We start from the raw sequence: 13,669 nt of genomic DNA, 5'->3' as shown, positions 1-13,669 counted from the left end.
ACAACTCGACATAATTTTTTTGTTATTTATATTTTAGATCAAAGAAGTCTCTGAGATTTTGGACGTAATAATCTATAAAAACAAACTCTAAAAAAAATCATCAAAATCGGAGCTGTTCCTGACGATTAAGTAGTTTCAGCGATTTTTCCGCTTCCTTGACTCGACTAAACATAGTGTTGAATTTTTGATATTTTGGTTACGTGAGGTTTATTATTTGGTTGCTTTTCTGATAAAATGTTTCCAATTCCGATGAAATCTTATTGTTCATAAACGTTGATCAAATCAAAAAAAGAAATTTCAGTTACCATGTTACATATATCTTTCAAACTGAGCGGTGCAATTCTCAGGCATGGGTCACTTGCGCACCGCGGTCAGAAAAATCTACGGGTTTTGGTGAGTAGCGCGCGGCGGTCAGTTTATCTGCTAATCCCACCTGGGTAACAGATTTGAAAATAAAACACTGAAATGTCAGGGGGAAATATTTTATTTATTGTTATATTGGTAACAAACACTTTTTACAAAATCATAAGAGAAACAATTTTATTAGTTAATCACAAAATCGTTTCATTTTATTTCTTTACTGTTCAGAACAGGTCTAAAACGTACTTAAGTGAAATTAGTTTCCCTTTGTTTCTTAAGTTTTTCACTAAACTTTGGTATAATCCAGCCAAATCCCACCTTCCGTGCTCATTATAAAATTCTTTGGATCCATTTGCAATGGCACAGTTGTTTTTGGACTAACCGAGAACTTATAATTTTTTAAAAGAATACTGAGTCCAACTTTTGTTTGCATCATTCCAAATCTGAGACCTGAATAATTTACATCAAATTCGATTACAACACAATCCTCATCATATACGTACCAATGCAAACTCTTGGTCCTTCTCCAAAAGGAATAAATGTATAAGGGCGGTGTTGATTTTTATTATCGTCTGAGAACCTCTCTGGATCAAACTTTTCCGGATCAGGATAAAATTCTGGATCACGGTGCAAACCTAAAACCGGAATCCACACTTTGGTATCTTTCTTGATCACAATATTACTTCCTGGTACTTTGTAGTCCTTGGTACAAATACGGTTTAGTTCGGGAACTGGTGGATATTTCCTCAATGTTTCTACAAATCAAGATTTTATCACTTAACTGATTCAAAAATATTCTTACCGTTGATTACTTTCTCCATGTAATGCATTTCCATGGTAGCGTCATATGTTAATTTATTGTCGTGTCGCTTGAGCACTTCATAAATTTCTTGACGCAGCTTCTCTTGAATATCAGGATTCGAAGCCAACTCAAAAAGACAAAATGTCATTGTAGTCGATGATGTTTCAAAGCCAGCAAGGAAAAAGACGAAAGCTTGAGCCGCCAACTCATTTATCGACAGGTTTGATTCTTTGTCATCTCCGATCTCCTTTAAAATGCCACTATGTTCATCTAGTTTTCCTCGATTCTTAAGTTGGAGCAGAAGATGCATAAAATCTTTCCTGTGAATATTGTTTTTTTCTCTATACTCTACAGTATCTTTGACTATTCTTATAAAGAAATTGGATATTAGTGGCTTCACAACTTTCAACCCAAGTTTCTTGGCGATACCTGGAGTTACAAAAGTTATAAAAAAAATTAAATTTTCCCAAAACCCATCCAAGAAAAATTGTTTCATATATCTATAAAACTCGTTGTCTGGATTTTCTAAAGAGTTGCAGTCAATCCCGAACGCAACTGTTCCGATGATGTCCGTAGTGAATCTTGCTAAAATATCTTTGATGTCAATAGAAGTGCTTCCAATCGTCTTATTCATCTCTATGACCAGTTGATCACCGCATTTCACCAACGTATCAAACATCATCTTCATTTTTCCTGAGGTAAAAGTTGGAGTCATCTTAACTCTCAAATTTCTCCACTTAGCACCGTCTAACGAAAACAGATGTGCACTCAAAGGATCGGTCTCTTCGTTGTAGTAAAATCCTCGGTCAACAAATTGGTTGAAGTCATTTTGCATTACGTGCTTTACAAGTTCCGGTTCGACAGGCATATAAGCTGGCATAAATAGCAAATAGAAACCTCCGTGTGGTTTGTGGTGGCTTTTAAAGTATTTGTACATGTCTAGCGTGAAATCTCCAAAGGATTGTTCTTGGGTAAAGAGTGTTTTACCGTTACCAAAGAAGAGTGTTGTAGGGGGAGTGAACAGACCTTTGCGTTGCCAGTAAGTGTGAGACCATTTTATCCAAGCTGCGAAAATGGTAACAAACCCTAAAAGTAAAGTTATGCTATCTGCTAACCAGCTGTTTGTTAATAGGGCCATTGAAAATCCTGTAAAAATTAATGGTAATTGTTCACTTTAAGTACTTCTGGAATTTTCGCTTTTTTCTGGCTAGACAGCCTCAGGGCGTCCTCCTAGATCGTTTCCCACCATTGAAACCTTGTGCAAATGCCTTTTTTTCTCTCTTGTTGTGTTTCAAGGTCGCATCAAGGTCGCGCCAATGTCTTAGTATAACTAAAGGGTAAGGAAAATTCATTTGCACAAGGTTTGAGTGGTGGAAAGCGATGTAGGAGGACGCCCTGAGGCTGTCTAGCCAGAAAAAACGGGAAAATTCCAGAAGTAGTTAAAGTGAACAATGACCAAATTAATTATTGAATTATGTTGGAATATTCAAGCGATTCAACGATTCTGCGTTCTGCGCACCCCGGCGCGCATACACCGTGACTCCAACACAATACGTTGTACTGAATACACACACATTTTATTTTAATAAACTTTATCTCGTTACGCTTTACACGTTGTGTAGTTATTTTCTGAAGCCACACACGTTGGTTCCGAATCAACCACAACCAACAGGTTATGGGCCCAGGCGAGATTTAAGCAATTAAGTGAATATAAAGTACAGTAAAATTCGGTGCACGTGGAAATTTTGAGGTTAAGGATGGCAGACTTATTTCGTGCAAACATAACGAAGCTCAACAACGACAACTACTCCGTTTGGAAATTTAAAATGGAGCTCTTACTCATGAAGGAAGATTTATGGAGTCAGGTTAGCACGAAAAAACCTGCGGACACAACGGCAGCCGCGTCATGGCAGAAAAGGGATGACAGAGCACGAGCAACCATAGGGCTACTCGTCGAGGATTCGCAGCTCATCCATATACGTAAAGATACGACGGCGAAAGGGGCATGGGAATCATTAAAGAATTATCACGAAAAATCGACTCTAACAAGTAAGGTATATCTTCTCAGGCAGATTTGCAATTTAAAGTTGAGCGAAACAGGTAACATGGAACAACATGTTACAACCATGCAAGATTTGGTAGATAAGTTGACGGCGCTTGGCGAGGAAATAAAGGATCACCTCCTCGTAGCCATGCTGCTGAGTAGCCTGCCTGAAACTTACAGTACATTGATTACCGCATTAGAGAGCAGACCAGATACAGAGCTAACGCTAGGGTTCGTTAAAGGCAAATTAATCGACGAATATAAAAGAAGAAAAGGCGTTCCAGATTCAGAGGATTCAAGTACAGCGTTGAGGGCATCGCAGAAGAAAAATTCAGTCGGAGAGTCCGATAGATCATGTTTCTTTTGTAAAAAGTCGGGACATTTCAAACAAGATTGTTTCAAATACAAAAAATGGAAAGCAAACAATGAAAAAAGGGAAAAGGTCAATGAGGTTAAAGACAAGAATGAGCGATCAGGTTCCGTTTGTTTCAGCGTTCATGACAGAAAAAATCAGAAGGACGTTTGGTACATCGATTCGGGTGCAACAAGCCACATGAGCAACGATGAGAGTTTTTTCAAAACCTTGGAGAAAAGGAAGATGCGAGACGTAACTGTTGCCAACGGTGAAAGCGCAAAAGTCTTAGGAATCGGGAGAGGTGAACTGCATTGCCTCAATGGGAAGGATGAAGCGGTCAAAGTGTGCCTCGAAAACGTGCTGTATGTACCAGATCTGACAGAAAATTTACTGTCGGTTAAAAGGCTCGCAAAAACAGGCCATTCGGTAGGGTTCACAGGTGAACAATGCGAAATCTCTAAAAACAACATTGTGATAGCGAAGGGAAAATTATCGCCTGATATGTATGAATTGACGGTTCCTCACAGATCATTGGCAGTCAAACAAAACCAGCATACACCAAATTGTCAACACAGTTGGCACCGAAGGTTCGGACACAGGCACCCTGAGGACGTTCAGAAGCTGGAGATAAAGAAGATGGCAACGGGCTTAAAGATACAAGATTGTGGAATCAGGGAAGTGTGCGAATGTTGTATCAAAGGAAAAATGTCAAGATGTCCAATTCCGAAGAAAGCTACAACTAGAGCAACATCCGTACTAGAGTTAGTTCACACAGACCTCTGTGGACCCATGCAGAACGCAACACCAAGTGGAAAAAGATACTTTATGACAATGATTGATGATTACAGTAGATTTACCCAGGTGTACTTTCTAAAGTTTAAGTCAGAAGTGTCAAAATTCATCAATGAATACATCAAATACGCCGAAAACAAGTTTGAAAAGAAAGTCAAGGTCATCAGGTCCGACAATGGACGAGAATACATCACGAAAGAACTACAGCGATCACTTACGGAGATGGGAATAAAAGTGCAATATACAGCACCTTACTCAGCTTTCCAAAATGGCGTGGCGGAGCGCAAAAACAGAACCCTCATGGAAGCTGCAAGGTGCATGTTAATCGACGCGGAAATAAAGAAAAAATACTGGGCAGAGGCAGTCAACACAGCGTGTTATCTACAGAATATCCTACCATCAAAAGCAGTTGACAAGACACCGTTTGAGCTATGGAACAGAAGAAAGCCCGACGTCAAACATTTGCATATTTTCGGTTGCAAGGGATATGCACATCTACCGAAGGAAAAACGACGCAAGTTAGACGAGAAAGCGATATCACTCACATTTGTGGGATATTCAGCTGAATCGAAGGCTTACAGAATGCTGGATACCGCGACCGACAAAATTACCATCAGTCGTGACGTAAAAATTATCGAGCGAGATTTGAAAAGAGAAGAGGAAAACGAAAAGGGGAGCAGTCAGGAGAACAAAAGTACAGAAAGGAGAAAAATTGTCGAAAACAGAGACGAGAATACTCCAGAAAGTGGACAGGAAGTAAATTATTCGGAAGATATAGAAATAATCTCTGAAAACGAACTCGAAAACGAACAGGATCAAGGGTTAAACGAATCATCAGAGTCGTTAAACGAATTCGAAGAAACACAAAGTCTAGCTATGGATTCGGTGCTGGAGCAATCACTACCGGCTGGGGACGAGGAATACGTTTTTCAAGGTAATCTCGATGATCTTAATAATCAAGAAGTCAGAGTTTCAGAAAGACCAACGAAAGGACAACCTCCTGACAGATTCAAACCTCAAGCGAACATCGTAAGGGATCACGAAGAGCCGAAAAACCGAACGGAAGCACTCAGCGGAGTGGACAAACACGACTGGATACGAGCCATGAATGAAGAAATGAAGGCGTTGACAGAAAACTCCACTTGGGTGCTCACCACGTTACCAGAGGGAAGAAAAACAATAGGTTGTAAATGGGTATTTAAAAGGAAGAAAAATGCCAACACTGGTTTGATAAAATATAAAGCGCGACTTGTAGCGCAAGGCTTTAGCCAGAAATACGGAACAGATTACGACGAGGTATTTGCACCGGTCGTAAGAGCAACAACATTACGTCTGTTGCTTGCGATAGCAACACAACGAAAACTCAAGATTCACCATTTCGATGCGAAGACTGCATTCCTCAACGGAGAATTAAAGGAGACGATTTATATGAAACAACCGGAGGGATTCGTTGACGCAAAGGAAGAATTAGTTTGCAAGCTCAACAAGAGCATTTATGGACTAAAACAAGCTGCGAAAGTATGGAATGAAAAACTGCATGGAGCTCTCACCAAGTTGGGTTTCAAACAGAGCACATCGGACCCTTGCCTGTACTCCAAAAACAAATCAAAGGCCCTCCAGTACGTAGCAGTATATGTCGATGACCTCCTAATAGCTGATGAGAACGATTATGAAATAGAGAAAACCGCTGACGGACTCGAGAAAGAATTTGACCTCACCAGGCTTGGCGAACTAAAGAGTTATCTCGGCATCAATATCCAGAGGGATTCAAATGGAGTCTTCTACATGGATCAAGCGCAATACATCCAGAAAACCATTAACAGATTTGGATTGAAAGACGCAAGAATCTCCGCAACACCCTTGGACACTGGATACTTGAAAATAGCTCGTGACGGAAAGCCTATGCACAACGGAGAAAAATTCCAGAAACTCATCGGAGCTGTGCTGTATGTAGCGACTCACACGCGACCTGACATAGCAGCAAGTGTGTCGATTTTGAGCCAAAAAATAAAACAACCGACTGAAACTGATTGGAACGAGGCTAAGAGAATTGTCAGATACCTAAAAGGTACAAAAGAATTCAAATTGAAACTGACGAGCAACACGGAAGGCCTCGAAGCCTATACAGATGCAGATTGGGCTGAAGATAGAACAGACAGTAAATCACACAGTGGATTCGTATTTCTATACAATGGGAGCGCAATCGCGTGGGCTTGCAGAAAGCAAACTTGCACAGCTTGGTCGAGTTGTGAAGCCGAATATATCGCCATAGCAGAAGCGAGCAGGGAGCTGTTATGGATACGCAGACTACTCGAGGACTTTCACACAGAACAAACCAAGCCGATCCGGATCTACGAAGACAATCAGAGCGCCATCAAGTTGATAAAAACCGGAGAGTCGAGAAATAAGACGAAACATATCGACGTGAAATATCATTTTGTAACGGACCTAGAAAAGAAGAAAATTATCGAAATACGATACTGTCCAACAGCTGAGATGATCGCCGATATGATGACGAAGCCACTAGGGGCTGTGAAACTGAAAAAACATCGAGAAGCATGCCAACTTATGGATTTAAAACGGAACATCAATTAAAGGAGCATAATCGTTGAGGAGGGGTGTTGGAATATTCAAGCGATTCAACGATTCTGCGTTCTGCGCACCCCGGCGCGCATACACCGTGACTCCAACACAATACGTTGTACTGAATACACACACATTTTATTTTAATAAACTTTATCTCGTTACGCTTTACACGTTGTGTAGTTATTTTCTGAAGCCACACACGTTGGTTCCGAATCAACCACAACCAACAAATTATGTTAAAAAATTGTCTGAATGATAACATACTTTTGTACAAAATATAACGCAAACTAATCAAATGTTGTAAACACATAACTTAATACATTTTATTAGATACCTTTTACGTGCACAGATTTCTTGAATGTTCTGAGAAATACAGTTAGAGTGTTTCGTGTTCTAGTTTTTTTTTTAACGCATCGGCTTTGCGGTCGTGTTTTAAGTAAAAACCTCGCGCTGTAAAATGTAGCCTACCGCATACGTAATGTAAATAATTATTCCATTATTATTTGCGAATTTAATACAACCTTTTCAAATGTTATTAATTTCTTTGCTTTTTTAAATTTGGATAATTTAATTATTAAATATTCCGTGTAACTATTGACTGATAAATAAATCGTGAGAAATGACTTTACATTTGACTGGGTCGAGCCGCCTGTGGACATTTCAACTCCTATGATTTGATGTGTTTCAAATCCGGTTACAAAAAAACCCACTTCAACCGTTTCTACAGAGATACATAAAGGCGCGATTTTCGACCTCTTGACGATGATATAGAGCATTCATTTTAAATGTTGGGTTTTGTAATAAACCTTGCATGCTTTGACACTTGTCCGAAACTCAGTGAATCTAAAACTGTGTTCAACATATTCGGGTCCAAAATTAAAGAATGGTGGGATCGAGATCAACTTTTAGAAGACCAAGTGGAACCATTAATATTTGTTGCCAATACTGGTGAATCATCTAGTGAATTTGATTCAGATGACGATTAATTTTTTATTTGTTTACGTATTTTATTATTTATTTCTTACTTACTTTAAAATATACATGTAATGGATACCTTACTAATTACTCTTATTTCTTTATGTAGTAATAAACTAAGCAAAAATGAATAGGAAATTTTTCCATTTTTGATTTTTTTTATAAATACAGTTGAAAATTTACAATGAAATGTGTTAGAAATATATAAAGATACACATTAGATGTAATGTTCCAAGTACCTGTAACATTTTAAATTTATCTAGTGTTTAAGAATACGTGGGAGGATTGGGGCAATTACTTTGCTTTCTGAGAAAAATTGTGGAATTCCCTATTCAGTTTTGGCTAGTTTATTATTTGTCAAATACATTATTTAAAATCAACAATATCTACATTTTTTTGGTCACTGATCACAAAATCTGTTTTAATTATTTTTTTTGTTTGTGGATAAAGTCCTCGTCGAAAAATAGTCAATTTTGACTTAAATTGTAAATCATTTTACAATAGGAAAGAAAATACCATAAATAAGTTCCATTATACCCTCTAATTTTATTGCCCCTTTGTTGTGCAGTACCGACTCAAGGAAGGGCAAACATTAGGTAAACTCCTTATTTATGGTAGTTATAAGACGATTTTCTCTCCTATTGTAAAATGATTTACAATTTAAGTCAAAATTGACTATTTTCCGACGAGGAAAATCCGTTACTTTTATGTTGCCTCTGGACCGGACGCGTACCTGCATTTTCAAAGAAAGGCCAGCAGATGTCACTTGAGGAATATGAGGAATTGGAAAATAATTTATATGTCCATATAACTCGAATATGATTCTTCATGCCTTTTTGTACACAACAATAATGTTCACTGAGGTCACTTCTCATAAGTTATGTAAAAATTTATAGTATATCCACTGCATGTATCATGAATTTCTTATGCCTTATGTTAAGCTTATGTCCATTGTGTCTACGACCCAGTTTCTCCTATTTTCTATACGTGTTAATCAGTTAATCAGATACTAATTCATCTTTTGTGTTTCTTTATAATAAACTATGTGTTTTAAATCAAGTAATGTGTTTTATTTTTAATAAAGTTACGCATTGGGGGAAAATTAGCAACTGGCTGTTGACAAGTTTAAACATTTTGATGACTGGAACATATTTCCATGTTTATACTATTTTTTCACGCCCAAAATTTCTTACAAAAATGTAAAAATTGTATTTTAATTTTTCCATCATTATACAGATGGATTAAAAAAAATTGACATAATTTTTTGGGTTTTTTAATAGTGTGAAACCTTCTTACGAGGTAATTATGGTCAAACTTCAATGACATTTTCTAAAATTATTTGATAGGTTTTGTTAAGACATTTAATTGAGAAATGGACAAAACGAAATTTACATTAGAAGATTCATATCCCGTTTTTTTTTAATCCAACTGTATAAGCTCCCTAAAAAGCTTTTTGACAATATTGTTTCCCTTTCGGGAATAATTCATTATTCATGTCATGATTTTTATATCATACAACTCGACTTCCAATCCCGGCTGCGAAAATCTGATATTTTTTGTGTTGTGAAAGTAAGAACAAAAATAAAATTCGACTACGCCAATGGACTCGATTTTGGGTTCCCCTTCCCTTACATCTTGCGCATCTCGATGGCCACGCCTATGTACCTCTCGTTGAAATGCACTCTACCACTTTTGCCGACAAAAGCATCAATAATCACTGGTCGACAGCCATTTTGGTGCCGGAGGTTTAATACCGAATTTTGAATATGTCTGTTATGGTGATCACAAAAATGCAATTGTTTTTTTTGTATCAGCTCTAGTTTACGAGATATTAAAAATAAACAATTAGAACAACAACATTCATTTATTTTATTATTCTACATTAAGAAATGGTCGCATAGTGATTTTCGTGAATGAAATTGATTTGGACGTCTCGCTTTAGTCCCCAGCAATAGTCAGTCATCATATGATCTCCCTTGGTACCTAACTTCCATTGTTTTTATGTCTTGGTGGAAGCGTTTGCCTTGTTCCTCACTTAAATTTAATTTTCTGTATTCTTTTACAGTAGGTATATTCGCCACAAATATATCAAAATCTATTAGAATCATTTAAACAACGTCTTGACTTGTTGGCCATTGTAAAAGAAGTGAATAAGTTAGCGGATAACTGTCGTTTTTTCATTAAAATTAACGAAATCAGAAATTGACGATAAAATAAAAACTCGAGCTGCTGGAGATCAGTTGATAGCATTTTTTTGTATCATAAGACATACTTTACTAGAATTTCATATAATATCCACGCCACCAAAAAAAAAATTTTAGGCCAGTGTAATACCGAGCGATCATTTAAAAAATAAATAGAGTTTGCTTTGGAGCCTATGCTATAGCATGGGTTGCCATAGGTAACACGCCGACTCGATTTATTTTTTAATTGATCGCACCGTAGTAGATTACATACCGAGGTGGAAAGTGTTTCCTTCCTGTCGAGAGCTAAGATAGTTTACCAAGGCGTAGCCGAGGTGAACTAATGCTCGAGACAGGAATGAAACACATTCCCATCGAGTTATGTATAGTATTTTATTCGGAATCATTACATTTTTAGCAAATAAACAATTAATTTGATGCAGTTTCATTTCTACTGTTTTTTTGTCTTGCAGTAAGTACGCCACTGAAAAAACCTTATAATTGGGCGGAAAGTGGCCTATTACTGTCCAAGAGAGGGAAGTAAAGATAAAAATTTCGATGAATCATCGTGTATTTCTTAGATGAAATGGTCTCTAAAATATGTATTAGGTGGTTAGTATTTATGAAATAAACTAAAAAATTTGCATTTCAAATTGCAAATTTTCTGAATAGCTAGTAGCAATGATGTCTTTTTCTGTCAAAGTGACAGCTGGTGACAACACAGTGACAGAAAGTCAAGTTTCAAACCGTGTGGTTCCGAACTCAAATCGCCCATTTGCTAGTGCATAATGGTATTTTTCTAATTTGCTGTTTTAACAAATAAGCTATTAACACATCCGAAATCTAGGAACTATTTGCCGCATTTTTAGATAATTCATCTTTAATTTCAATTTCACTTGCAAAAAATGACAATTATGTTTAGTCTACATTCAAATTTAGAATTTGACTTTATATGTTAACCATCAAATAAATATGTCACCAACTGTCACAAAATTCCCTAAATTACCAAAATTGATTTTATTTGTAAAAAAAAAAACATGTATTTAATATGCAAATTAGAAAAAATAGCATAAAAAATTCGTTTTATAAAACATAAGAGCACTCGTTATTTACAGGCACTCCGCTTGCAGCAGTCGTGCTGCAAATCTGACTCGTGTCTTAATATAAGTTTTATAAAACTCATGTTTTACTATTTGCTCAAATGAACAGGCCGGAGAAAGCCAAGACATATACAGTATGTCCCCGGATTGGGTTTACAAGAGGGAAACAAATTTTATTTTTGATTTTACGCAAAAACTTCAGAGGAATAACATTTTTTGCTTCATCTGAAATCCCCATTTCTGTTATTAAAAAGTCTTTTTCAACACAGAGGAAGACTTAACATTAAAATCAAAGAAAATGCAGAAAAAATATTTTCCTTTTTTTTTGAAAAAATCAAATCATAATTGAATATAAAACTGTTCTACCTATTAACTATGCGGCGTTTTCTGTACATAATTCAACCCTGTATCGAAGTTTAAGTTTCTGAACACCCATGCCTGGTACATAACTGTTGGGAAATGTTTCAATAAATTTTGTAATTATGTGACAAAAACCGGTCCAACATTGGAACAAATAAATTCTTTGTTCTAAAGACAACATTTTGAAACAGTAATAAGTTGTTTGTCAAAAAACCAGGTCAATTCTAATAAAATTTATAACATAAAAATTAAGTCCAAATTTTAACAAAAAATGTTAATTTAAGAATACAGTGTATCAATACTGAGATTTTAATAACAGAAATGGGGGTTTCAGATGAAGCAAAAAATGTTATTCTTCTGAAGTTTTTACGTAAAATTAAAAATATATTTTTTTTCCTGTTGTAAACTCAATCCGGGGACATATTGTATATATTCTAGTACCGCAAGAGCAAAAAAAAATGCCATCAAGGATAGCTATGACACAGTCCATTATGCGCTTGTGCACTGTACGTTGCAGGGGAAAAAATGCAATAATACCAATTGTTTATTTAAATAACCCATTTCAGGATTCCACAAATGCAAATCAAAGACACGGCACTTTTTTTTCATAGCTATCCTTGATAGCATTTTTTTGCTCTTACAGTATATTGGGATATAAGGTTAAATAGTAAGTGCATTATTTACAGGCTGTTTGATAAAAAACGCCTCAAACCATAACTTTTTTATTTATTATCTGATTTCAATGAACAAAAAAACCAAAGATATGGTTTTTCATGCGCTACGCAGCAGCCATAAAATGAAAATTTTTTGACGTTATTTTCAGTAGCTAACGATAGTCAACTTTTTTTGTTTAATGGACACATGTAGTTTTTTAGGCTCAGTCTGGTAAAGTTTTTTTTTCTGAATCTAATGATGTATTAAAAGTTATCGTTTGGTCCATAGCTGACTGAAAAAAAATAAAACAATTTTTAATTGTGGTTCAGCTTATTATGAAATTTTCAAGTGTGCCGTGAAAAACAATTGGAATACTGTGTTTTCAATTTGGTTGTAGGTCGTAAAATTTTATGGTACTTTAAGTTAAAGATCTTGCGGGGTTTATAAATCCTAGTTTACCACTAGCGGTAATATTTTAAGTAGGGTTGTATTGTACATTTGGTATATTTGCATTGTACGGCAAACGGCACACGCCGCTTCCCAACTTTTTCAAACCCAACCATTGTGCCCCTTAATCACTCATAATATGCAATAAAATTTTACGACCAACAACCAAATTGAGAATACAATACAAATAGCAACAAATGTCAAGTGTGAGTTTGAAAATTTTCAGGTGCAGTCTTGAAGAGTTTTATTATTATTTTCCTGGAAAACATGAATAATAATCTTAAGCCTCCACCACCCGGCGGCACGGCAATTATTATTATTATTATTATTTTTTCAATTAACTTTTTGTTTATGACTAATTACGATTATTATTACACTCGAACATAAAATAATAGTCAAATGACTGCTATCCTGCATGACTGACAATGTTGTTATTTTATACTTAAATAAAAAAAGTTTAAAAAAGCAGATGAAAATTTCTAAGCTGACGTTTAGATGACATTTATCGTATTTTGATTCCGATTGTTTTTCACGGCACTCTTAAAAATTTTATAATAAGCTGAACCACAAAAAAATGTTTTATTTTTTTTTCAGTTAGCAATGAACCAAATGATAACTTTCAATACATCATTAGATCCAGAAAAAAAAACCTTACCAGACCAAGCCTAAAAAACTACATGTGTCTATTTAAAAAAAAAAGTTGACTATCGTTAGCTATTGAAGATAACGCCAAAAAAAAACCATTTTATGGCTGTTTTGTAGCGCTTGAAAAACTATATCTTTGATTTTTTGTTCATTGAAATCGGGTAATAAATAAAAAAGTTATGGGTTGAGGCGTTTTTCATCAAACAGCCTGTATAACAGATAGAATAGAGGAAGATTTTTCAACTCTCAAATTTCTGTTATGGCACTTAATAACCGTATAGTCCATAACGTTTTTCTCACAATCGCCTACACGACAAGAATTGACTTTAAAGTAATTTTTTTGACAGAAGTATTTTGAAGACATTG

General features: G+C 35.9%; 1 protein-coding gene across 1 annotated transcript; it reads right to left on the bottom strand.

The window, feature by feature from the left end:
* Positions 1 to 468: 468 nt before the first annotated feature.
* Positions 469 to 7,228, bottom strand: LOC138140843 (probable cytochrome P450 6a13). Its single transcript, XM_069061742.1, has 4 exons — positions 7,204 to 7,228; positions 1,163 to 2,308; positions 864 to 1,115; positions 469 to 810 (listed from the first exon to the last, which is right to left on the bottom strand). The coding sequence occupies exons 2-4, from the start codon at positions 2,298 to 2,300 to the stop codon at positions 647 to 649; spliced, it is 1,554 nt and encodes a 517-aa protein (XP_068917843.1). The 5' UTR covers positions 2,301 to 2,308; positions 7,204 to 7,228; the 3' UTR covers positions 469 to 646.
* Positions 7,229 to 13,669: the final 6,441 nt, after the last annotated feature.

This window comes from Tenebrio molitor, unplaced genomic scaffold, assembly GCF_963966145.1.
Source record: "Tenebrio molitor unplaced genomic scaffold, icTenMoli1.1 SCAFFOLD_371, whole genome shotgun sequence".
Lineage (NCBI taxonomy): Eukaryota > Metazoa > Arthropoda > Insecta > Coleoptera > Tenebrionidae > Tenebrio > Tenebrio molitor.
Note: the sequence above shows the minus strand (reverse complement) of the source record. Positions and strands in the feature narration are given on the sequence as shown.